Raw genomic sequence first — 26,447 nt, forward strand, 5'->3', positions numbered from 1 at the left:
CACCCTGGCACTCTTGACTCTGTCCCACTGTAAGAGAGTGAAGTCAGGTACGCTCTTGGTGAAGAAGGCAGTCACACCAGGAATGAGCAAGTAAGGATCCTGAAAGAACTCTTGGAATTAAAAACATTGTAGCTGAAATTTTAAAAAGTCAGCTGTGAGGTTTGGATGGTGAAGCAGAGCAAATGTCCCGGAAAGTGGAACAGAAATTGTTACAAATTGATGACAAGTGGGAGCAAAGAGGTAGGAAAAGTAGAAGATCTCAGAGTTCCAGAAAGAGGGATAAGACAGCGGGAGAAAGATACTGGAAGTCAGGATTTCCAGACTGGAGCTTGAGTTAAAGGCCCCCTCGTGCCTGAATGTGCCTCCAGGCACCACGAATGAGAGACCTGGCTGAAGCACTTAACTGTGAAATTTCAGACAAGATCGCAAAGCTTCCAGAGATAAGAATGGGCCACATTCAAGGGACGAGGAACCAAGACCTCAGACTTCTCAGCACAGCGCTGGCAGCTGGAAGATGGGAACAGTGCATTCAGGGTCCCCGCCTGGAATCCCATACCCAGCTCAGCCAGCCGTCCCGAGCGAGGTAGAATCAGACGCTTGTCATCAGGCTCCAGCTCATAGAGGGTGGGCTCTGCCGCCGTGCACGCGGACACCAAGGGGCACACGGCTAGAAGATTGGGTCCCTCCAGCCCCACGGAGACACGGGGAGACATTCGTGGGGCGCCGGGGGGCAGGGCACAACCCTCAGAGATTCATGGGGTGTGAGCGCAGCCCCTGCATTTGGCTGTGTGGGGAGTGTTTGCCAGGAATAATTATCTAGAGTCGGGCAAGGAATTGTTAATAGGCACATAAAACAGTGAGCGAGCAAGCAAAGGAAACACAGTCTCGTATGAGCGAGGAAGCGCTACCACTACACGCTGTACTTTGGATTAGACCGAGAATTGTGCCAGGACCGTGTGGGGGAGAGAAGCCTGCAGGAAGGAAGGCGGCTCAGTCAGAAGTCAGTAACCCATCAGAACGTACAGACGTGAAATAACAGTGTAAGCACGTCAGAAACTGGAGGGTAAGAGAAGAATCAGCAGGGCTTTGCTATGTTCACAGGAGTGGGTTGGGGAGGGGCGTGAGATTTCTGACCTCAGTCTTTTGACTCTTTTTTAAATTTATTTTTGACTGTGCTGATCGCCCTTGCTGCGTGCGGGCTTTCTCTAGTTGCGTTGAGCATGGGGGGCTCCTCTTCCTGGTGGCTCAGATTTAGTTGCCCCTTGGCTTGTGGAGTCTTCCCGGACCAGAAATCGAACCTGCGTCCCCTGCATCAGCAGGCGGGTTCTTAACCACTGGACCGCCAGGGAAATCCTCTCCTGACTTTTAAACCAGGTGTACACGTGTGATCTTTGGTAAAGAATAAAAATGAAAAGAACAGAATTCCAAAATTTCCCAGCCCCGGGATCCTGGCGCCTGGGGGTCCAGTTCCGACTGACTCCGACCGTGGCGTGCTGGTCCGTCCTGTCCCCAAGGGTTCTGGTGGGAATCTTGACGGGCTCTGCGCCAGCCATCCCCAGGGAGTTCCACCTGAACCCTCAGTGTTCTCCGCAGGTCAGAGTCACTGCCGCTGCCTCAGAGCCGCCTGGGAGCAGTTTCCCTGCCGTCAGCAGAAGCACGCCTGTGAGCCATTGACTCGCATCTGTTGACTTGAAAATGAGCTGCCGGAAAGCGTGTGGCTCGTGTTACTCCCGCCTGGCCAGTCCCGTGTATCCCTGGGTTGAAAGCCTGGCTCTCCTCCACCTCACCTTGAATTTGCTGGGCGGCGGGTTGGCCTCCTGGGCACCTCTCCCCAAGGGGATCAGACGCAGAGGGGTGCGGGGAGGGGGCTGAGGCCCGGCTTCACCCCCACCTGCTTTTGCCCATCCCGTCCGGGTGGCTGGCTGTGGCCCCCCCGTGCACCCCCAGGGGTGCTGGAGAGGCCGTCGGTGTAGGGCTGTGGTTCCCACCACTCCAGGGGTCGCTCTCCCCTCCCCAGCTCTGTGACCTTGGCCCGGAACCTGAACCCTGAGCTTCTTTATCCACCCAGGGGGTGCTTGTCAACCCTGCCTTGGCTGTGTCGGGCCTTGCCCCGGTGTCACCCATCAGCCCATCTTCGCGGGAAGGTGACCTGGCTTGGGGTGCAAGGAGACTGAGGTATTTCTGATGTGAGCGGTCCAGGTGAGCGGTGCCCGCAGGTGTTAGGGGATGTGACCTGGGGCGGCAGGAGGCAGGGGTCTAGCTTCTCCCTGGAGCCCAGAACAGGGCGCACCCTTGCCAACCACCTTGGTGTTAGTGCTGTGAGACCTGTGCTGGCCTCCTGGCCCCCCAGAACGATACCTGGGTTGTTCTGGGCCGCTGAGTTGGTGGTAATTGGTTACAGCTGCTGTAGAAACTAGTAACACGACACGGCCTTGCTCCCTGCCCACGTGAGCTGCCCCTCCGTCAGCTCCCCAGCGGTGCCCAGAGTGCTGCGTGCAGCTGGACAGGAAGCCCAGGGTGCCCGGTGTCCACGGGGCTAGGGAGACTTGGAGGGTCCAGGGAGGCCTCTGAGTGGTGGTCCAAAGCGCAAGTCCAAGGTGACTAGGCAGAAGGGCAGCCCGTAGCAGGCCTGGGCCCTGGGTGCTGGGTGCAGTGGGTGGTGGAGAAGGCTGGCTGCAGCACAGAGGGCCAGAGCCGGGGAGAGGAGGCCACAGGCTGAGCAGGACGGCGTCCCTGGACGTGAGAACAGCAGGCAGGGCCCAGGCCCAGGCTTCCTGGCCACGGTAGCCAGGAGAGTGGGTGGATGGGCTGGGCAGGGGGGACACCTCAGTGGCGGGACTTGGAGGTGCCAGTGGGCAGGGGAGGCACCAGGTGGAGAGCTTGCAGAGCCGGGCTGCCTGCAGGGCCTGCATTTGGACTTCGGTTGAGGGGCTTTGTCTGGACCCTGGTGGTGACTGCCTGGTAGAGTCATCATCCCCGGTCGCTCTTTTCCGTGTGGTTTGTTCATATCCGGCTGGCCTGGGGACACCAGGGGCTGTTGCCCGAGCTGATCCCGGGTCCCCCACTCCCCGTCCTCCCTGGTGCCCGGCAGGGGCATGGTGTGCCCTCCTGAGCTGGAGGGCCAAGTGGTGCCCCACCAGGAAATGGACTTACAGGGCTGCCCTGGAGAGGGGGCTGTGAGGGACAGGCTGCAGAGAGCTTCCTGTGGGCTCTAACGAGGCTGGCCTTCCGGCGCAGCTCCTTAATGGAGGCACTCATGGAGCCTGTGAAATTGCTGTGTTGATGTTAGACATACTAATGTGCAGGAATGGCCGTCTGGGTCATGCCTGTGGGGGTTCCTGGGGTGGGGGGGGAGCACTAAATGTAGATCCTGAAGAACTCCTTGGTGGTGGTGGTTTGGCCGCTCAGTCGTGGACTGTAGCCTGCCAGGCTCCTCTGTCCATGAGATTTCCCAGGCACGAATACTGGAGTGGGTTGCCATTTCCTCCTCCAGGGAATATTCCCAACCCAGCAATCAAACTCACATCTCCTGCACTGCAGGCAGATTCTTTACCATTGAACCACCAGGGAAGCCTGAAGACCTCCTTGGGAGGAAACTGCTCACGGTCTGATTTCTAAGGGTAACCCCCCAGTTCCCACCCCCACTCTCCCCGCCTGCCCCACCCAAGTGCAGCTGTCTTGAGCTGCTGGGTGGTTGGGCCTCGGCAGGAGGAATAGGCGGATGGGAGCCACACACTGGCGCTGTGACCTTGGGCCATTAGGCCTCAGGAACCTCACCTCTAAATGGGGTGGTGGTCCCCACGTCTCAGGCTGGAGGGCGGCCACAGCCACGGGGCAGACTCCTTTGGCGTCTCGCTCACTGTGCTCAGCGTCGTGTCTGGACCCGGCCCTGCCGGGTGCTGCCGCCCTTTGTGGCTCCCGTCGTCCGAGTCTCGGGGCTGATTCATTCATCCCGCTGCTCACTGACGCTTCCGCTGTTCCCAAGGTTTGCTCCTCTGAGGAGCGCTGCAGGGCTGTCCTGGTCTGTGTCTCTCAGCGTGGTCCTGGCTGCTGCTGTTCCTCAGTTGCCCAGTCGTGTCTGACTTTTTGCGATCCCATGGACTGCAGCACGCCAGGCCTCTCTGTCCGTCACCATCTCCCAGGGTTTGCCCAAGTCCATGTCCATTGCATCGGTGATGCCATCTCATCCCCTGATGCCCTCTTCTCCTTCTGCCCTCAATCTTTCCCAGCGTCAGGGACTTTTCCAGTGAACCAGCTGTTCAGCATCAGATGGCCAAAATACTGGAGTTTCAACTTCAGCATCAGTCCTTCCAATGAGTATTCAGGGTTGATGTCCCTTAAGATTAACTGGTTGGATCTCCTTGCTGTCCAAAGGACTCTCAAGAGTCTTCTCCAGCACCACAGTTTGAAGGCATCAGTTCTTCAGCGCTCTGCCTTCTCTGCAGTCCATCTCTCATAACCTAGGTGACCACCGGGAAGACCACAGCCTCAACCACAGGGCCTTTGTTGGAGAGCAACGTCTCTGCTTTTCCAGCACGCTGTCTAGGTTTGGCGTGGTTTCCCGACCAAGAAGCACATGTCTTCTGATTTCTTGGCTGCAGTCACCATCCGTGGTGATTTTGGAGCCCAAGAAGAGGAGATCTGTCACTGCTTCCGCCTTTTGCTCCTCTGAGTAACTGTGGGGCTGTTCCGGTCCATGTCTCTCGGTGTTGTCCTGGTACATGTCTCGTTACAGGTCAGACACGTGTTTTGCTTTAGTAGATACCAGCAGATGTGGTTTTCATTGTAAATAATTGACTGGCCAGTCATTCCCCTGGACCCTTATCACTCCTGGGTAAATGGAAATTCAGGTTCTGGAAGCCCAGGACTGATATCATGTGCTCATCACAGTCCTCGGGTCCCTGGGGGAGGCAGGCACCGCACGTCCTGTTCACCCCTCATGGCGGCCTCGAGAAATCTCCTGTCTGCATTTGGTGCTGGCAAGACAGGAGCTCAGAAAGGCCGGCTCAGCCACAGTCACCTCGAGAGGTGGCATCGAGGCGGCCAGTCTTCCTCCATTTGACTCAGGACACTGCCAAGACCTCCCCACAAAACCTGCAACCCTTCAGCCCTTTCCTGGGGTGGTCGGTGCTCCCCTGAGAGTAGGGCTGGCCCTTGGGCTTCCTTCCAGGCGCCCCCTCACCAGCTTCTCTCCCTCCAGGCACCAGCTTGCTGCAGGAAGTGGTCTACTTGGTGAGCCAGGGGGCCGACCCTGATGAGATCGGCTTGATGAACATCGACGAGCAGCTCCCGGTCCTGGAGTACCCGCAACCAGGCCTGGACATCATCAAGGTGGGCTCGGGGCAGGCATCACAGCCTACGTGAGCCCCTTGGGGGCCTTCCTGTGGTTGCTCCCAAGGGGTTCCTGGCCCCTTTGGTTAGAAGGAAAACAGCGAGCTCCTGGGGTCCCAGGTGGCTGGCAGGGAGAGACTGCCAGCCTGAGCTGGTGACGGTGACCCTGGAACTGAACCAGAGGGTGACAGGGGGTGACTTCGAGGAGGAAAGGCGGCAGCTGCCGGGAGTAGGGGGGAAGGTGGGGTGAGGGGCCTCCTCCTGTGGTTCATCCTGCCTGTTGTGGGGACTGTGTAGGATGTGTTTGCATCATAAATACTTGGTACCAAGAGTGAAACAAACATCCCCGAGTCCCGTCCGGCCCACCGCTCATGTTACCTGGGTTTTTTCTCTGCACTCTCCCCACTCTCCCCTCCGCCACCTCTCAGTTCAGGCCTCACTTCCCGCGTAGTCCCTCCCTGTCCATTCTCCTGTGAGATGGGCATTCTGAAGCTCTGAGAGGTCAGTGTTCGCATTGCCGCTGGCCAAGCCCCCCTGTGGAGCTGGGTGGGCGTCTGCTGCTGCTGCCCTGCTCCTGGCCTTGGGGTCCCACCCAGAACTGAGCTGACCCTGTGACGTCAGAGCCCTTGCAGCACTTAGAGCCCACAGGACAGGAAAACCAAGGGTCCTAGTGGTCGAACGGTGGCCCCTCCGGACAGGAGCAACATGGACAGGCTAGGGCCTGTTGGCAGGGACCCCTGAGTCAGGGCCTGGGGGCGGAGCGCTGGCCGATGGAGGGGCCAGGGGTGGCCAGGAGCAGCGGGGAACCCTGCGCTGAGACCACTGCAGAGCCCAGCAGCCCCCCTCCCTGTGCTTCTGTTTCCTCCGTGGCCCTTCATGGCCCGTCCTGCGGCCGCTCTTGGCCACTCCAGTCTGCAGCCCACCCTTGTGTCCTCTGAGCAGACCCCTGCTGGTACACCTAGACTCAGGCTGTTGGTACCTGTGTCTGGCTCATGTCTGCCCCCCAGGGTCCAGCCTGGGCAGGGCTGGGGGTTGTATCTCAGGGAGACGTTTCTGGGGCAGGGGTGCTGGTCCTGACTCGTCCGAGGCCCCATTGGGCCTGGGCTGGTCAGAAAGTCTGCCTGTCCTCCTCTGACCGCCTCCCCTCTCTGCCTGCCACAGGAGTTGACATCTCCCCGCCTCATCAAAAGCCACCTCCCCTACCGCTTCCTGCCCTCCGACCTCCACAACGGCGATTCCAAGGTAACCCTGGCTCCCCACTGCTCCCAGCCGCTCCCCACTCCTGGAACCAGGGACACATGTGCCAGTCCAAGCTGTGGTCTGTCAGAGGCACGAGTTCCCGGAGAACCTCGGTGGGGTGGGATCCCCGGAGAGATGTCCTTGAGCCTTGTCGCTAGTGTTTTATATCCATGTTGCTTATCTGGGTTCTTCCTCACAGTTGAACTTGACCAGCCAGGGCTCAGCCTCTTCCTGTTTAAGACTTAAGGACTCACGGCTGCTTTCATTGTCTCTGCTTTTTTCTGTTTTCTCACTGCATGAGATGTTTGAGGTCTATAGTTCTCATCACCAGGAGGGTCAGGACCATAATTTTTCTGTCTTCTGCTGATTTTAAAGTAGTGCTGGAGACACCGCAGCGTTCATAGCAGCCCAGTGTCCAATCGCCAGGCTGCGGAAGCACCCTCAGCACCCGTCACCAGATGAATGGGTATGAGAGGTCTGGTAGATGTGTACAGTGGAAAACCATTCAGCCGTAAAAAGAGAAGGGTGTTCTGGCATTTGCAGCAGGGGGGCTGGACTTGGGCGGCATTATGCCAAGTCAGGCAGAGAAGGGCAAACACTGCTTGGTATCATGTTATATGGTTCTTTCAGTGGAATCTGAAAAACTGCAACAAACTAGTGAATGTAATAAAAGCGACCAGACTCAAAGATAAAAAGAAAACCAGTGGTTACCAGTGGGGAGAGGGAAGCGGGCAGGGCAAGATAGGAATGGGGACTAAGGGATACAAACTGTTACATAAAATGGACAAGAACTCGGGCAAACTCTGGGAGATGGTGAGGGACAGGGAGGCCTGGCGTGCCGCAGTCCATGGGGTCGCAAAGAGTCGGACACGACTGAGCGAGTGAACAACAGCAACAACGTGTATAAAACGAGCTACGGGGGTATATTGTACATCGCGAGGAATATAGCAGATATCTTATGTAAAAGGAGTGTACTCTTTACAAATTTTGAATCACTGTATTTTATACATGTGACATATAATACTGTATATCAACTATCAGTTCAGTCACTCAGTTGTGTCTGACTCTTTATGACCCCATAGACTGCAGCACACCAGGCCTCCCTGTTCATCACAAATTCCCAGAGCTTGCTCAAACTCATGTCCGTTGAGTCGGTGATGCCATCCAACCATCTCAGCCTCTGTCGGCCCCTTCTCCTCCCGCCTTCAGTCTTTCCCAGCATCAGGGTCTTTTCCAAGGAGTCAGCTCTTCGCATCAGGTGGCCAGAGTATTGGAGCTTCAGCTTCAGCATCAGTCCTTCCAGTGAATATTCAGGACTGATTTTCTTAATGATTGACTGGTTTGATCTCCTTGCAGTTCAAGGGACTCTCAAGAGTCTTCTCTAAAGGATCAACTATAGTTTAAAAAAACAAGTAGTGCTAGAGGACAGAAGTGTGATCAAACACGAAAGTGATTGTCCTAGCTGACGCTGTTGTGTGGACAGGAGTGCAGCTCTGCTGAGACAGAGCAACGGTGAGAAGGCACTTGGTCCTGGCGTGTGAAGGGCTGACCTCACCATGGGTAATGGGCTAGGAGAGTAGCTTGTAGGTCAGCAGAGCCTGCTCAGGGCGGCCTTCCTGGGCCAGAGGATCACAGACTAACCTCCCCCGTCTGCCCGCCTGTGCCTCCTCCTCCCCCTGCCCACCCCCCCACCGCAGGTCATCTACATGGCCCGGAACCCCAAGGACCTGGTGGTGTCTTATTACCAGTTCCACCGCTCGCTGCGGACCATGAGCTACCGAGGCACGTTCCAGGAGTTCTGCCGGAGGTTCATGAACGACAAGTGTGAGTGTCTGTGTGTGATGTTCCCGCAGGGGTGCTTCCCATCACCCCAGGACTGTGATAACCGCAGGGCTGGCCTGCTTCCCTGCTGGTGGGCAGTGGAGCTTGGGCTGAGGGAGGTCAGGAAGCTTGTGCCAGGCCGAGCGGGCATTCAATGCCGAAGCCCATCTCTCTCCCCATACCCTTGGGGTTCTGAGAAGTCTCCCAGTTTAAAGCATCTGTATCCCTGCCTGGATTCCAAGCTGTGGGAACAGTGGCCTAGATCCCCCTGTTATTGGTGCCTGAGGCCAGTGTGGAGGCTGCGGCTTCGTGTGAGGGCCCCAGGCCTTCAGCTGGACTTGAGGGTCAGACGTGGCCGCCAGCCCCAGGCCAGTGTGGCAGGTGGGGTTCACTCCGAGTGAGGGACGGGACAGTGCTCTAGGCAGGAATCACGTTCCAAGGGGAGAGGCTTCGGCAGGGGCCGAGCCTGCCAGGGCCCCTCCGTCCATGTCTGCCCTCCCTGGGGAGGAGCAGACCAGGGAGGGAGCTGTCCCCTTGGCCGTGGTGTTGATTCTGTTCCCCTACCTGCCAACCCTGGCTTCTCTGTTCACCCTGCTGCTTAAGACTTTGTGCTCAGGAGAGTTTTGAAATGAATTAAGTCTGTCTGGAGACTCTCCTGCAAATACACTTGCTGTTTTATTTCCCAGCTTGGGGAACCCTCAGCCTGGTTGTCCATTTGTTGTCCAGCCCAGGCAGGGCAGGAGTTCTGCAATGAGATTACGTGGCAAGAGCATGATAAAGCGCATAGAGGCAGTACAGGAGCGCAGCACCCCAAGTTTACATGGGACCTGGGACGGCTGAATTGGAGCCTGGCTGAAGACCAGACCTCCTGAGTGAGCTCCCCACTGTGCCCGAGGCCCTTTCATTCCTGCCCTTGCGTCTCTGCTTCAGCCCAGCCTGGGGAGGAGGGACCCCGGATGGGAAGGGACAAGTGTAGGTGGCCTCAGCAGTTGTGCCTTAAGGCCCTGGGAACCTGCTGAAGGCCTCTGTTCAACCTCCCTTCCGCCCAGCCCATCAGCTGGCTCGGGCCCCTCCTGGTCTGTCAGGTATTTGGTTCCCAAAGCTGTGTTTTAAGTCCTGGTTTGCGTTGCTGCCTTTAAAGCAGCCGCCAGCATGGGAACACCACCACTGCAAACAGTGGGTGTCCACTGCGTTCACACTGCCCCACGGTACAGACCTTAAAAGCCCCCTGCTCAGGCCGGAGGAGTTAAAAGTTATTCAGCACAGGCCCCTCCACCTTGTGAAGGTCACGGCACTGCCCAGCACTGACGTTCAAGGCTGCACACGCTTGCTGTGGTCCCCCACAGCCCCTGCACCTGAGCACCTGGTCCGGTTTATTTCCTGCTCTGAGGAGGCTTGCCTTCCCTGTCCAAGGTGCTGAAGAGCTTGAGTGCCGTGCAGAAGAGGCAGTGAAACTTGCTGTCCGTCCACTGACAGTCTGGGCGCGCTGCCCCGAGGCCTGTGTCAGGGGTTGTGACGCACACACTGCAAGGCAGGGGTGGGGGGGTGGTGGTGCCTGGGCCCGAGTGCCAGGGGACAGGAGCAGGGTGGAGGAGTGCCTGCATTCCCTGTCTTCTCGGCCTCCCTGTCCCCGAGTCCCCCCCCCCCCACCGCCCCATCCTCAGGCCCTGGTTGTCTGTCTGCGAGTGTTCTCTGGGAGGGTGGGAGTGTTCTGGTCTCCATGTCCATGCCCAGTGGACTGCTCAGGCCCAGGATGCCGGTCTGTGTGCCAGCTGTGGGCCCAGACTTGGGAGCGTCTGCTCGGGGCCCCCAGGGTTACCAGCCTGCCAGCGAGTTGGTCAGGTCCCTTCCTTCTCTGGACTCGCCCCCATGCTGAAGATCGGGAAGGCTGGCCTGGCCCTCATGTCCTGCCCTGTGTGTGGGTCTCCTCCTGGTGTGGGAGGAGCGGGGATGTGCCAGGCCGACGGGAGGGTGCGAGACCTGGAGCCTGAAACCTTGGCCGTGGGGGGGCCAGGCCAGGAGGGCCAGGGCTCAACCAGTAGCGGGCCTAGTGAGGCCTTTGGCTGTAGCCTGCACTGTTGATTCATTTCTGCCCACTCAACCCCCATCCCCTTCCAGAGCGCCCCCTTCCTTCTCCATAAATGGCCTGAAGAGGGCCTTCTGCTCTGTTCCACCCCCACCACCAATGCTCCCTTGACCAATACCTCCACTCCCAGGACCCACGTCGGACTGTGGGCCTAGGCTGCTGCTGCGCTGAGCCCTGCTGGTGGGATGGCAGACTGCTGATGGATTGGGCTGGTGGGGTCGGGGTCCCCATTTCCCAGCCTTGGTCACGCGTGTACTCATGGCTTTGCCACTCGGTGGACTTCAGTAGTACACATGGGACCCCCAGTGCCTCCCACCAGAGAGGACACACAGCGATGCCCCCACTGGTCCCCAGGGGCCGAGACCTGTATCTGCTTCTCTTGGGGCGGCAACCCAGCGGTAGGGGGTGGCAGGGCACAGGTTCTGTAGTCATGCCGTTCACGGAGGAGGAGGTGCAGACAGGTTCAGGGCCTGCTCCGTCTCATGGCCAGTGAGGGTGTGAGAGGCTGGCTGCCTCTGATCCAAGTCCTCGTCCTCTGCCCCCCTGCCTGGCCTCCGTCTGATGGTGCCGTCTGCCTCTGACCCCCTCCACCCGTGCCCCCCCGCTTCTCTGAGGCCCCTTTGCAGCGCCCTGCCCTGCTTCCTGCCCAGCCCTCATGGATCGCTTCAAGCTTGCCTGGTGTGGGAGGCGCCTGCCCCAGGCCTTGGGGCTCCCTCCCAGTGCTGGTCACTCCCATGTGGCCGTCACCAGTGTCCTTGGGCTTTGCTGTCAGGGCGGGAGCTCCTCTGGCCTTGGGCCATGCGTCGTGTCCTAGGGTTCGGGAGGTGGATGGGCACTCAGCTAAGTGAGGGCCCTGGCAGTGTGGCCACTCCTCTTGACTGGCCTCTGTTGTCCAGCTGGACCTGCTTCTCAAGGCTCCACTGGCCCAGGGGCCCCCACGTTCTCTGGCCGAGACCTCCCTCTAGTCCACATGGAAGCCCCCTTGGAAGCTGCCCTCACAGTGGGGGGCATCAGTGTGAACCCGTGGTCACGAGAACCCATAGTTTTTATGAAGAATGCTGTGAAGAGGCCTGGCCACACTGGCTGGTACATGGGTCCCCCTGTGGCCGTGGGACCCCAGCCCTAGGCCACAGCCCGGAGGGTCATGGGACACGCCGGCTGTGGTGCAGGTGTGAGCTCGTGTGTCGGGACAGCCCGTTGCCCCTCTTCACACTGTGCCTCCCGGTCCTGCCTGTGTCTGGCCCCATGTCAGCTCCGTCCTCCCCGACTGCAGACCGACTGGCCCTGGGCCCAGCTCCTCTAGGTGGCCCTCTCTTGCATTCACCACGGGTTTGAGAAGCTCCTGGAGCTGGCACCTGCGCACCCGGGGGACGGAGGCCTCCCCGCTCAGGGTCGGGCCTTGGGCGTCTGGGAGGTGGGGCGAAGGCTGGCAGGTGGGAGCGGTGGGGCAGGCGGCCAGGGGACGTGCGGCTGCCTGAGGAGCTGGAGCTGCGTCGCAGGTGCTGGGCAGAGGAGCGAGCCGCCGTCCACGCGCCCGTCCCTCCTGTGACCTCTCCTGTCCCCTTGTGTCCACAGTGGGCTATGGCTCCTGGTTTGAGCACGTGCAGGAGTTCTGGGAGCACCACATGGACTCGAACGTGCTATTCCTCAAGTACGAAGACATGCACCGGGTGAGTGCCTGGGGGTGGGCGCCTCAGGGTGAGTGCCTCAGGGGTGTGTCCTGAGGGGGCGTGTCCTGAGGGGTGAGTGCCTCGGGGGTGTGTCCTGAGGGGCGTGTCCTGAGGGGGCATGTCCTGAGGGGTGGGTGCATCAGGGGTGTGTCCTGAGGGGCATGTCCTGAGGGGTGGGTGCCTCGGGGGTGTGTTCTGAGGGGGTGGGTGCCTAGGGGGTGTGTCCTGAGGGGCGTGTCCTGAGGGCTGTGTGCCCTGGTGGTTAGGTGCCAAGGGGCAGGGGTGATGCTCCAGGCTCCAGGCTCTGTCCCACAGTGGAGCCCTCAGGGAGGGTGGGGCCTGCAGTGCCTGGTCATCAGGGGTGCGTCTTGGACCTCAGGGTTCCAGGTGGGCCCAGAGCCCCTGACAGGGCTTCACCTCCGGCCCATGCAGGCCCCCAGGCCCTTGCTCTGGCCTGGGCCGTGTGCAACTCCCGAGTTAGGGGTGGCCTGCAGTGCTTCTGAAAGGCCTGTTTAGTTTTCTGCTTCGACGGTGGTGGAGCACTGCTGAGGTCCAGTCCCGGTGGATCCAGGGAATTCGAAGCAGGGACGGCGTTGGCAAACTGGATACAAACAGTTCAGTTCAGTCTCTCAGTTGTGTCTGACTCTTTGAGACCCCATGAATCACAGCACGCCAGACTTCCCTGTCCATCACCAACTCCCGGAGTTCACCCAGACTCACGTCCATCAAGCCATCCAGCCATCTCATCCTCTGTTGTCCCCTTCTCCTTCTGCCCCCAATCCCTCCCAGCATCAGAGTCTTTTCCAATGAGTCAACTCTTCACGTGAGCTGGCCCAAGTACTGGAGTTTCAGCTTCAGCATCATTCCTTCCAAAGGAATCCCAGGGCTGATCTCCTTCAGGATGGACTGGTTGGATCTCCTTGCAGTCCAAGGGACTCTCAAGAGTCTTCTCCAACACCACAGTTCAAAAGCATCCATTCTTCAGTACTCAGCCTTCTTCACAGTCCAACTCTCACATCCATACATGACCACAGGGAAAACCATAGCCTTGACTAGACGAACCGTTGTTGGCAAAGTAATGTCTCTGCTTTTCAATATGCTATCTAGGTTGGTCATAATTTTCCTTCCAAGGAGTAAGCGTTTTTTAATTTCATGGCTACGGTCACCATCTGCAGTGATTTTGGAGCCCAGAAAAATAAAGTCTGACACTGTTTCCACTGTTTCCCCATCTATTTCCCATGAAGTGATGGGACCAGATGCCATGATTTTCTTTTTCTGAATATTGAGCTTTAAGCCAACTTTTCCACTCTCCACTTTCACTTTCATCAAGAGGGTTTTTAGTTCCTCTTCACTTTCTGCCATAAAGGTGGTGTCATCTGCATGTCTGAGGTTATTGATATTTCTCCCGGCAGTCTTGATTCCAGCTTGTGTTTCTTTCAGTCCAGCATTTCTCATGATGTACTCTGCATATAAGTTAAATAAGCAGGGTGACAATATACAGCCTTGACATACTCCTTTTCCTATTTGGAACCAGTCTGTTGTTCCATGTCCAGTTCTAACTGTTGCTTCCTGACGTGCATACAAATTTCTCAAGAGGCAGATCAGGTGGTCTGGTATTCCCATCTCTTGAAGAATTTCCCACAGTTTATTGTGATCCACACAGTCAAAGGCTTCGGCATAGTCAAGAAAGCCGAAATAGATGTTTTTCTGGAACTCTCGTGCTTTTTCCATGATCCAGCGGATGTTGGCAATTTGATCTCTGGTTCCTCTGCCTTTTCTAAAACCAGCTTGAACATCAGGAAGTTCATGGTTCACATATAGCTGAAGCCTGGCTTAGAGAATTTTGAGCATTACTTTACTAGCGTGTGAGATCAGTGCAATTGTGTGGTAGTTTGAGCATTCTTTGCATTGCCTTTCTTTGGGATTGGAATGAAAACTGACCTTTTCCAGTCCTGTGACTATTGCTGAGTTTTCCAAATTTGCTGGCATATTGAGTGCGGCACTTTCACAGCATCATCTTTCAGGATTTGAAATAGCTCAACTGGAATTTCATCACCTCCACTGGCTTTGTTCATAGTGATGCTTTCTAAGCCCCACTTGACTCCACATTCCAGGATGTCTGGCTCTAAGTGAGTGATCACACCATCGTGATTATCTGGGTCATGAAGATCTTTTTTGTACAGTTCTTCTGTGTATTCTTGCCATCTCTTCTTAATATCTTCTGCTTCTGTTAGGTCCATACCATTTCTGTCCTTTATCGAGCCCATCTTTGCACAAAATGTTCCCTTGGTATCTCTAATTTTCTTGAAGAGATCTCTAATCTTTCCCATTCTGTTGTTTTCCTCTATTTCTTTGCATTGATCGCTGAGGAAGGCTTTCTTATCTCTTCTTGCTATTCTTTGGAACTCTGCATTCAGATGCTTATATCTTTCCTTTGCTCCTTTGTTTTTCACTTCTCTTCTTTTCACAGCTATTTGTAAGGCTTCCCCAGACAGCCATTTTGCTCTTCTGCATTTCTTTTCCATGGGGATGGTCTTGATCCCTGTCTCCTGTACAATGTCACGAACCTCATTCCATAGTTCATCAGGCACTCTATCTATCAGATCTAGCCCCTTAAATCTATTTCTCACTTCCACTATATAATCATAAGGGATTTGATTTAGGTCATACCTGAGTGGTCTAGTGGTTTTCCCTACTTTCTTCTATTTAAGTCTGAATTTGGCAATAAGGAGTTCATGATCTGAGCCACAGTCAGCTCCTGGTCTTGTTTTTGCTGACTGTATAGAGCTTCTCCATCTTTGGCTGCAAAGAATATAATCAGTGTGATTTTGGTGTTGACCATCTGGTGATGTCCATGTATAGAGTCTTCTCTTGTGTTGTTGAAAGAGGGTGTTTGTTATGACCAGTGCATTTTCTTGGCAAAACTCTATTAGTCTTTGCCCTGCTTCATTCCGTATTCCAAGGCCAAATTTGCCTGTTACTCCAGGTGTTTCTTGACTTCCTACTTTTGCATTCCAGTCCCCTATAATGAAAAGGACATCTTTTTTGGGTGTTAGTTCTAAAAGGTCTTGTAGGTCTTCATCAGATCAGATCAGATCAGATCAGTCGCTCAGTCATGTCGGACTCTTTGCGACCCCATGAATCACAGCACGCTAGGCCTCCCTGTCCATCACCAACTCCCGGAGTTCGCTCAGCCTCATGTCCATCGAGTCAGTGATGCCATCCAGCCATCTCATCCTCTGTCGTCCCCTTCTCCTCTTGCCCCCAATCCCTCCCAGCATCAGAGTCTTTTCCAATGAGTCAACTCTTCGCGTGAGGTGGCCAAAGTACTGGCGTTTCAGCTTTAGCATCATTCCTTCCAAAGGAATCCCAGGGCTGATCTCCTTCAGGATGGACTGGTTGGATCTCCTTGCAGTCCAAGGGACTCTCAAGAGTCTTCTCCAACACCACAGTTCAAAAGCATCAATTCTTCGGTACTCAGCCTTCTTCACAGTCCAACTCTCACATCCATACATGACCACAGGGAAAACCATAGCCTTGACTAGACGAACCGTTGTTGGCAAAGTAATGTCTCTGCTTTTGAATATGCTATCTAGGTTGGTCATAACTTTCCTTCCAAGGAGTAAGCGTCTTTTAATTTCATGGCTGCAGTCACCATCTGCAGTGATTTTGGAGCCCAGAAAAATAAAGTCTGACACTGTCTCCACTGTTTCCCCATGTATTTCCCATGAAGTGATGGGACCAGATGCCATGATCTTCTTTTTCTGAATGTTGAGCTTTAAGCCAACTTTTTCACTCTCCACTTTCACTTTCATCAAGAGGGTTTTTAGTTCCTCTTCACTTTCTGCCATAAGGGTGGTGTCATCTGCATATCTGAGGTTATTGATATTTCTCCCGGCAGTCTTGATTCCAGCTTGTGTTTCTTCCAGCCCAGCGTTTCTCATGATGTACTCTGCATATAAGTTAAATAAGCAGGGTGACAATATACAGCCTTGACATACTCCTTTTCCTATTTGGAACCAGTCTGTTGTTCCATGTCCAGTTCTAACTGTTGCTTCCTGACGTGCATACAAATTTCTCAAGAGGCAGATCAGGTGGTCTGGTATTCCCATCTCTTGAAGAATTTCCCACAGTTTATTGTGATCCACACAGTCAAAGGCTTCGGCATAGTCAAGAAAGCCGAAATAGATGTTTTTCTGGAACTCTCGTGCTTTTTCCATGATCCAGCGGATGTTGGCAATTTGATCTCTGGTTCCTCTGCCTTTTCTAAAACCAGCTTGAACATCAGGAAGTTCACGGTTCACATAGAACCGTTCAACTTCAGCTTCTTCAGCATTACTGGTTGGGGCATAGACTTGGATTACTGTGATATTGAATGGTTTGCCTTGGAAATGAAGAGAGATCATTCTGTCGTTTTTGAGATTGCATCCAAGTACTGCATTTCGGACTCTCTTGTTGACCATGATGGCTACTCCATTTCTTCTGAGGGATTCCTGCCCGCAGTAGTAGATATAATGGTCATCTGAGTTAAATTCACCCATTCCAGTCCATTTAAGTTCACTGATTCCTAGAATGTCGACATTCACTCTTGCCATCTCTTGTTTGACCACTTCCAATTTGCCTTGATTCATGGACCTGATATTCCAGGTTCCTATGCAATATTGCTCTTTACAGCATCGGACCTTGCTTCTATCACCAGTCACATCCACAGCTGGGTATTCTTTTTGCTTTGGCTCCATTCCTTCGTTCTTTCTGGAGTTATTTCTCCACTGATCTCCAGTAGCATATTGGGCACCTACTGACCTGGGGAGTTCCTCTTTCAGTATCCTATCATTTTGCCTTTTCATACTGTTCATGGGGTTCTCAAGGCAAGAATACTGAAGTGGTTGCCATTCCCTTCTCCAGTGGACCACATTCTGTCAGATCTCTCCACCATGACCCGCCCGTCTTGGGTTTCCCCATGGGCATGGCTTAGTTTCATTGAGTTAGACAAGGCTGTGGTCCTATTGTGATTAGATTGACTAGTTTTCTGTGAATATGGTTTCAGTGTGTCTGCCCTCTGATGCCCTCTTGCGACACTACCGTCTTACTTGGGTTTCTCTTACCTTGGGCGTGGGGTATCTCTTCACGGCTGCTCCAGCAAAGCGCAGCCACTGCTCCTTACCTTGGACGAGGGGTATCTCCTCACCGCCTCCCTTCCTGACCTTCAACGTGGGATAGCTTCTCTAGGCCCTCCTGCTACTGGATACAATAGCTTTAATTAAATATTAATTAGAGACATAAAGAGTAATAGAATAAGGATAGCTCAGTGAGAAAATTTAGTGGAGAAAAGAGGCTGAATAATTCAGCCAGAAGGCGAGAGAAAGAACGACATGGGGAGACCAAGCTTCAGTGAACAAGGCCCGCACTTTATTTTCCAAAGTAGTTTTTATACCTTAAGTTATGCATAGAGGATAATGGGGGAAGGGGTAGAGTCATGCAGTAAGCCAGGCTTTCTTCCTGCAAACTTATCATATGCAAAAGTTTAGGTGATTTGCATCATCTTCTGGCCCAGAGGCCTGTTAACATTTTAAGACCCTTTCTTAAGAAAACTTATTTTTCTCTAAAGGTGATTAGTCAGGCACCACCCTCCAAAAGCATTAGATAAAGTTGCATTCCTATAGGGCAAAGATGTGGTGGGCTATAACAAGAAAAAGAATTAACTCAAGGGTCCAAGATTACAAACATTAAAGCTACTACTTACACCAATTATATTAATCAATACACTGCCAGGGACACAGCAGGTAAGGGATATGGAGACTTAGCAGCAAACATTGGCCCAACAAGTGAAAAACCCTTCACCAATATAGTTTCTAATCAATCTTTTAACTGCTCAAAGGAATCTGTATTTAGACAGTTTAGAACATCTCATGCCTCTCACGGTTGGGAGGCTGTGAATAATCACATGTGGCGGGAAGAACTTATTCAGGCAGGCTAGAGGACTTCCAAAGGATTTTGTAGGTTAAAACACTCTTATCATGCCCAGGAACTTTATTAACTGGAGCTGTAAGTTAACTCTTTTTCAGAGAGAGGTGGTGGGGGACAGCCCCCTGTAAAGTCAGAGGTGTAGGTGAGAGCACAAAGCAGTAAAGTAGGCAGACTCTGGTTTTGGGGGTAGATGCTCGAGAATCTCCAAGGGGCTCCTGAGGCTCGATCCCGCCTTTGCATATGCCGAGCCTCCTTCCTCATGACCTTTGCCACAGGCGGAGTTCCTCACTCTGGCTCCCGGCAGAGCACCACCCAGCACCCTGTCCGAGGTGAGGGGACCAGCTCGGGGCAAAGGCCGAGGTGGCTGAGTCTGCATTTCTCATCCAGGCTGTCTGTCTGTGGGGGGGCGGGGGGCTGGTTTGCAGGCTGCTGACCACCTGGTGGGTGTGTGCTGGTGTCTGGCCTCTGCTCCCCTTGGTGAGCTCCCCTGCTCCCTGGGGTGTGTTCTTGGCAGCGTGTCCACCGTCGCATGTTTGTCCATCCACTCAGGGCTTCGGGCATTCGGGCTGTTCCCATTCTGGGTAACTGAGCAGAGTGCTGTGGGTGTTCCTGTGTCTGGGTGGACACGAGTTGTCTTTTCATCTTTTTTTCCCTCCACCCCTGTTCTGGGATGGGGGGGCACGGGGCTCCATGGCAGGGTGGGATGAGGAGGAGCCCGCCCATCCAGCTGCAGACGCACCTGCAGGGCGCGGTGCCAGCTGGCAGGTTGCTCCCAGCGCCTCGGTTTTATGAGTCACTTAGTATTTCATCCCGAGGGAGCAGGGCGTGCAGTTTACAGAAAACGTCAGAGCTGAAACACAGCCCTGTGCCCCGCTTCTCCAGACTCGCCGCGAGGCTGTGTCTGCCTTGCAGGCCTGTGGGAGAGGAGACAGCCTCTAGCGTTCTCCTCACGTGACCCAGCCACTGCCGGCCGGTGTTTGGTCTGCTGACAGACAGCCCAGGCTATGGGCAGGACGCTGGGCACGGCGACGCTGGGGCGGAGACCGCTGCGGGCTTCAGTGTTTCCTGGGGCGGGGCATGGCTGCGGAGGGGCGGGGCTGTGTGGGAGCAGGTGGGCAGGGCCCCTCGGAGACGGTGAGGCAGCGGCAGCTGTGCCGTCAGCGGTGCCGGGGCGCCGGGGCCCAGAGACGGCTTCACGTCACCGAATCTTCGCAGCGAGCCAGGTGCCCTGCCCCCCTAGGTGGGCTGGCCCTGGGGCCTCCGGGGCCCCCGGGGCCTCCTCAAGGCTCTCCCGAGCGCCGTCTGGGTTCCAGCTGATGGTGGGGAAGGAAGGGGAGAGCGAGCTGGTCCTGCCCCTGGCACAGCGCCCAAGCGCCTTCCTTTACTGCTTGCTGCTGCTGGACATGGCCGCCGCTACGTCAAGGCCTCACATCTGCTTCCAGACTCCTAGAGGGCCGGGGCGGGAGCTGAGCCCCCTTGGGCAGTCTCTCAACCCGGATCCTTATTTCTTGATGATGATGGCGTCCGATTTGTCTCGAGGACTTGAGTCAGGCCGTGGATAAAAGGTCCCCAGAGTGGTGTTCCACAAAGGCGCCGCCTCTGATGGGCTCCCGCGTCTCTGCTCTTGTCTTCCAGGACCTGGTGACCTTGGTGGAGCAGCTGGCCAGGTTCCTGGGGGTGTCCTGCGACAAGGCACAGCTGGAGTCGCTGACCGAGCACTGCCACCAGCTGCTGGACCAGTGCTGCAACGCCGAGGCCCTACCCGTGGGCCGGGGTACGTGCCCGCCCGGCCCCGGGCCCCCGCCCCCCCCGCCGGCATCCTCATGCTTTCCGGATGCCTATTCTCCCCCCGGCCCCGAGTCATGCTTCAGCTTCATATCTCCAGAGCCTTCTGCTCCCCAGGGTGGGGGGCAAGAAGGTAACCCAAAATGGGCCACTGAGGATCCTGGAAGCCCCCGCTGGAGTCGGCCTGTGGCCCTGCACAGGGTGTGGAGTTCACGGGGGGGTGGCTGCTGGGGGGGGCATGTCTCAGGTTCTTTGGGGAAGAGGTTTTCAGGCAGACACCTCCTCAGATGGCCCCCACCCTGGCGATGGGTTTGGGGCTGTGGAGTTGAGGAGCACAGAGTGTGCACACGGCTTCCTCGAGCTCCAGCTGGCTCGAGGGGTCCGTGTGAGCAAGGGCCGTCTCCCTCTGTTCCCCAGGGGAGGCAGCCACACAGGTGAGGTGCAGCGCATCCCAGGGAAGGGGTGTGTGTGTGTCTGTGGTGTATGTGCTGTGTGTATATGTGACGGGTATGTGTGCACAGTGTGTGTGTGTGTACGCATGTGAGAGAGTGACAGCAAGCAGGAAGTGCAGGCCTCTCCAGGGCTGGCCGGGCAGCTGTCACAGAGGCCAGGGGGCCCTCCCAGCCCAAGAGCAGGGTGCTGGGGGTGGAGCCTTCTGAGGTGCGGGCAGGTGTTCCCGCAGGAGTCCTCCCCAGATCCACGGAGGCTGCTGTCTGTGCCCCGAGGGCTCGTGCTGTTTGCAGCTGCTTCCTGGCAGAGGGCTCAGGCATTCACATCCGCGGCACCTCAAATCCATGGCCGAGGCTGGTTCCCAGCTCCCGGGTTGGAGAGGAGGGCTCGGAATGACACCGGACTCCATGAGCAGCCGCCCAGAGGGGAGAGAGGAGCTCCTCCACGGCGTGGCCGGGCTGCTCTGGCCCTTCATCCTCCCTATACGGAGGGCCGTTCGGGTTGCCGACCTGTGTGGCTCCCAGGCTGTCCTGAAGGTCAGGCGGTTGGGCGCCTTCCTGTCAAGGCAGGCAGGCCACTCTCTGGGAAGACGTTAGTTAACGAGCCATGTCACCCTGCCGTTTATTTCCTGGCTGCATCTTCATGAATGTTTATAATTTAAAATTTATTTGCTCTTTTTTAGTTTTGCTTTCTCTGTGTTCTGTTACGCCTGGGTGTGACCTTCTCCAGAAGCCCCCCTTTCGGTTCACTCGTGTGGTTAAGAAGTGTCAAGAACATGCTGCATGCACATATGCTCCTTCCGCTGTGTTTGCATTTATCATCGTTTACCTTGGTTTTGCTTTATTTCAGTTCTTTGGTTTTGTTTTCTTTTAGCACATTGCCTCTTTGCTCGGAAGACCTCCTTGCGTTGGTGAGAATGCAGGGGCTTGAGTAGCCAGCTGCATTGCTTAGATTTGATTCATGTCACAGCATAAATTGCACTGTCTTGAGTCCAAATCCTAAACCAGGTGGGTGACTCCTCTGATGAGCTCTCGGCTGCCTCAGCTGAGAAAAATAATCGTGGAAAAAAATATACGGTGTGGTGGGTCCTGAGCTTGTAATTTTGACCCTGAGGTGTCCTTAGAGGGTAGCAAGAACAGTCTCTTGTTTTTTTTTCCTCTCCATCACCAACATATAATTTTTCATCACCGAAAAGAAAATCCATGTCACTTTGGATCTGTTAGCTCAGCGTTTGCAGGGTTGCAGTTTCACACATTAGGTCCTGCCAGGACAGGGGCGACCGTTAACAGCGCAGCTTAACGAGAGATGCTTGCTGGGACAGGCAGAGCTCTGCCGTCAGAGATGCCGACGGTGAACAGAATTCTAGGCGAGCGCTCAGTGCCCTGAGGCCGGTGTGTAAAAAGCTCGGCCGCGGTGCTCCGGGTGACGCACTTACTGCAGACGGAGGGCAGGGACCCGCTCCTGACTTCTTCACAGTCACCATTCATAGTGCCCAGAACCGAGGATCTTGTAGTTCAAGGAAAGCGGGTTCAGCAGTTTTCGTCATTTTGATCTCTCTCCCTTCATGAAGAAGGGGAAGGCCTGTGCCGGCCCATCAGTCTGTCGGCTCCAGGCCCCTCATGTCCTGCAAGGGGTGGGCAAAGGGGGTCGGACCAAGCCTCACTGGGATGTTGCTGTGATAGAGCAGCCACGAGGGCCTGGGTGGGACTGGTTTTGGTGTCGAGTTGGGAGCTTTGATGGTTTTATTCCCTGTCAGTTCTCCCGTGACGTCACATGGGCAGGCTTCTCGAAATCTCCACCCTTGACTTGGCCCCGGCAGCTGCCTGCCCACCATGAAACGTTCTGCCTTTGTGGGGATGATTTTCTGTTTCCCTTTTAAAATTCTCCAGAAGCAACAGCTGCCTTGGTGGAGCTGTTGAGCTGCATGAGTGGTGGTGTCACAGAGCACACAGATCCCATGTGGCCCCTGAACCGCAGACCCGGGCCACGGACACTGCCCGTCCTCGGGGGTGTTGGGACACACGCCCCCTCTCTGCCTGGTGCTGGGGCCCAGCAGTGGACAGGCAGGCCCTCCCCAGGGCCTCAGCTCTGCACATTTCTGGTCCTGGGTGAAAGCATGCTGGGATGGCCAGACTCAGGGAAGCGGGCTCAGCTAGCCTGTGGTTCACATGGCCGTGGTGATCCCTGCGGGACAGGTTCAGAGGGGTCCGGGGATTCATCTGGAGCCTTCCAGGTTGTTCTCCCCAGCTCCCGGTGGCTTGGCAGCTGGCCTGACCGCCAGTGAACTCAGCTCGCCCGCCCCTGTCTGTGTTGCAGGAAGGGTCGGGCTGTGGAAGGACATCTTCACCGTGTCCATGAACGAGAAGTTCGACCTGGTGTACAAGCAGAAGATGGGGAAGTGCGACCTCACATTCGACTTTTATTTATAATATCAGCAACCGCACACTTGCATGCTCACAGTACCCAGACACTATAGCTCAGAGTCCCGTTTGCACTCATTTGTTCCTTGCTGGACAGACTCTGGAAGTGAGACCCCGGGGGAGGGAGGGGACATGGCGGGAGAAGCTGGAGAAAGCGGGTTTGAGTTCTGATCCAGAGCAGCTGTCTCGCCTTTGAAGTCTAAACGTCTGCCCACAAAGATGGCGATTCTGGTGGACCACATGTGTCACGTCTGTTAACATATGCAACTAGAGTGTCTACCTTTATTACAACCCACACTACGTATTGTATTTTATAGAGCTTTTCACTGGAAACCTAAATAAATGTCAGTAAACCAAATAAAAGTTCATTTACGAGGGGCTCAGGAGAGCCACACCCAGGTGGTAGGAAGCGCTCAGGGTTGACTTTATTTTTTTTGTTGTTGTTCACACGGCACAGCCATTTGGTCCTCCCCTGGTGAGGACCGGGGTGAGGCTGGGGTGGGGGGCCCGTTTCCCTGGTGGCGCTCAGTTCTCAGCAGTCGCCCTGAGTTGCAGCAGAAGCTGTTCGCAGGGCGGGGGGCGTTTTCAAAGGCTGCCCTCCGGCCAGCGGCCCTGAGGCCGACGCAGAGGACCTGGAGGGATGGGCATGTGACGCGGTGACCCAAGAACCGCCCCCCACCCCTACCCCCCACCCCAGCAGAGACAGACCTGCTCAGAACCTGACTTTTCGTTCCACGGTCTTTGATTCCCCAAAGCAGAAACCTGCTTATGTTGGCAAACAGATGGCTTGATAGTACTTTCTGGAACTCCTGGGTCTATACCTACTGTTCATTGTTGCGTCTGGGCCTGCGGCTCTCAGCCCCGCAGACCCACCCAGTGTGTGTGGTGCCCCATCTTGGCCCGAATGGGCCGGTGGGGTCACCTCGGTGCTGCTCCAGGGCCCGGAGGCGGGGGTCCACGCCAGGCCGGAGGAGCGACAAGAGGCGGCGGGCGAGCCGTAGGGCCGGCTGCCGACATGCACGCGTGTCGCCGCCCCGTGCACTGGGCTGTCCCGGCTGCGCGTGGCTGGGAAGTGCCTGGGGTGGTGGGGCCAGAGGAGTCACTGCCTCCGCCGGAGGGTCTGTGCTGAGGGCGGACGCGAGCGCTTCAGTCGTTTTGTCCAGGAGAGCAGCTTGGACGGGGCAGGTGGTCCGTGGCATCGCACGGTGGGCTTGGCAGCACCTTTTTTCTGTGTATCTGCGAGGGCGGCTGCTTTCTGTGAAATTTGTTTTCTATTTTTCTATTTTTAGTACTGTATGGATGTTACTGAGCACCACGCGTGAGACTTCTCTGTGCTTGCTTGCATCTTTAATAAAGACATATCCCATGCCTCGTGTCCAGCCTGTGCTGACGGGGGTGGGGCAGTTGGGGGGCCCCTCCGCCCCGCCATGGTCCCCTCTGGGTTTCAGGGCGGTAAGAGTGAGCCCACTGACCCCTGCCCCTGGGGTGAGGGTCTCAGCCTGGGTCGGGTGGGCTGGGTCTCCCTCACTGTGGGTCCCACCACCTTTTGGTATCTCTTTGAAGCTGAAGTGAGAGGGAGGGTGGGGGAGGAGAGAAGTGGGAAGAGGTTTTGCCGCGTGTGGAGTCCAGGCCTTTTGGGCTCAGTCTGGGAAGGTCCCCTTCAACAAGGCAGATGGTGGTGTACAGTCTGACCTGCTGACTTTCTTTGCCTCCGTGACTTCCAGAGCCCATCTAACTGATGCCTTGTGGGAGGGAAGTCCAGGATGCTCTTTTATTGGATAAAAAGCTTGGACTCTGAAAAGTCATGCTGATTTTCAAATGAACTAGCTCCTTTGGGTCTCTGGTTTGGAATTTACTTTGGTGTCTGGGATGACCTAGACCCACCTTGGGCCCATATCCAGTCTGCTATGTTCCAGGGTGGGAGGGCTCTGCTCCTAAATCACCTCCAGATCACCTAAAAGCAGGCAGATTATAATAAAGGCGGAGCCGCTGAGTAGAGAGGCAGGGTGGGGCCGCGTGTTCAGGGAACGTCGCCTCCAGCCCTGCCCCGCAGCCCCGGGTCCACTCAGGACCCTTCGGACGGCCGCAGGCACTGCTGGTGGCACTAGGGTCCCCAGCCCGTGTGGCCTGCCTGCTCTGGCGGGGAAGCGATGTCATAAAACCCGGGGTGCGTTCAGGCCCAAATGCGCTGCTGGGGGCCCGTGCACTCCTGAAGGACCAGGGAGGCCAACAAGAAGAGGCCCCCTGAGTGGAGGCCGGGGGCAAGCGAGGGACCCCGGGCTGGAGGCCGCCTGGGGGAGGGGGTGTGTGCTGGGCAGTGCTCAGAGGCTGGCAGCCGGCGCAGGCAGGAGCCCAGCTCCCAGAAGGCCTCAGGGGTCATGAGAGTTGGATTTTGTAAGAAGAAATGAAGGCCCAAGAAGGCTTAACTGAAGGAATGCTGCCTGGGGGTGCCCCCCCACCCTCAACCCTGCTGCAGGTAGAGGGTGAGGGGCCGGTACCGGCCTCCCGGTTCACCGGATCCACGGAAGGAGGGGGTGGTCGGCCGTGTCAGAACATCCCTGAGGTACCGTCCGCCCCAGCCCCTGGCTCTGAATGCTCTAGGGCGTCCTGTGGTAGGAGCTGTTGCTGCCTCTTACACTTGGGGCAAGGTTAAAGGCAAAATGAGTTGAGGCCAAAGGTGCTGTGGATCCTCCGAGTGAAGCCAGGTTAGAGAGCAGAGTGGCCCAGGGGGTAGTAGCCCCTGGGGGTGGGTGGGGTTTGAGGGACCAAGGTGAGGAACATCTGGACAGATGGACAGGACCAGAGAGGCCTGGGTGGTGGGCTGACCTTACGGATCTCACCATGGGGTTCTTGCACGTCCCCGTCTCCAGGGAAGTCCCGGGCTGCCTGGCCTTTGGACTTAGCAGACTGAAAAGATTCCAAAAGGCACTTGGGGGACCTGCATAGGCTTTAACGCCCAAGCAGCTGGATGCAGCCACAGCCCCCCACCAGCTGGACCTGTCCCCGTGGCCTCCAGGCTCTGACACAGCCATCCAGGACTCATCAACCACCTCCCCCCAACCCCCTACCACGCACCCAGTCCCTTCATCTGAAATACCCAAGAAGGCCCTCTCACCTGAGCCGGTAAGCCACTTAAATTCTCCAATCCAGTGTGACAATTTATATACAATCTCCATCACGCTAACTTCATGGGATGGTCACAGGATTTAAAAGTGGCTTTGAAAACACGAATGTAATTCAAAGAAGCGCAGATCTGTGCCTGGCCTTGCTGGTGAGCGCCCCCTAGTGGCCAAGTCACAGGCGACGGCCGACGTCAGTCCACGGGGAGGCCCCCCAGGCCTGTGGATGCAGGCGGTGTGCAGCCCCTGTCCTGGGAGGCCCCACATGTGACACAGCTTTGTCGCCTTTCTGAGCGGGGTGGCTGCTGTTTGCAATGGTGGAGGGGGTCCTTGGGTGTCTGGAGGACTCCGCCCTGTGGATCCCGTCCTCCCGTAGAGCCTGGTCCCACAAGGCATCACCTTCCACCCCTCCCTGTTGAACAAGCACTTTCAGACTGGGGTGGCACATCGGCCAGGCGGTCCAGGCTCCCTCAGTGAGGAATGCCCTCTGAAATCCCTGGATGTCCAGTCCCCACAGGCTCACCACCTTCTGGGACGGTCATTTCATTGCTGATGGCCC

At 56.1% G+C, this 26,447-nt stretch overlaps 1 protein-coding gene across 2 annotated transcripts in view; it reads left to right on the forward strand.

The window, feature by feature from the left end:
• Positions 1-24,137, forward strand: part of SULT4A1 (sulfotransferase family 4A member 1) — a 35,792-nt gene extending 11,655 nt beyond the window's left edge. Inside the window, exons 2-8 of one of the 2 annotated variants that reach the window (XR_008709292.1) lie at positions 5,201-5,331; positions 6,493-6,573; positions 8,268-8,394; positions 12,053-12,147; positions 19,750-19,888; positions 21,223-21,356; positions 22,666-22,798. Coding sequence is in view for 1 of the 2 variants with exons in the window: in XM_055566013.1 (XP_055421988.1) it covers positions 5,201-5,331; positions 6,493-6,573; positions 8,268-8,394; positions 12,053-12,147; positions 19,750-19,888; positions 22,666-22,778 (686 nt within the window). In the remaining variant the exon portion in view is untranslated. Of the gene's footprint in view, positions 1-5,200; positions 5,332-6,492; positions 6,574-8,267; positions 8,395-12,052; positions 12,148-19,749; positions 19,889-21,222; positions 21,357-22,665 lie in introns of both variants that reach the window. The other variant, XM_055566013.1, reaches the window with a different exon arrangement.
• The last annotated feature ends 2,310 nt before the right edge of the window (positions 24,138-26,447 follow it).

The sequence above is a fragment of the Bubalus kerabau genome, chromosome 1 (genome assembly GCF_029407905.1).
Source record: "Bubalus kerabau isolate K-KA32 ecotype Philippines breed swamp buffalo chromosome 1, PCC_UOA_SB_1v2, whole genome shotgun sequence".
NCBI classification, from domain to species: domain Eukaryota; kingdom Metazoa; phylum Chordata; class Mammalia; order Artiodactyla; family Bovidae; genus Bubalus; species Bubalus kerabau.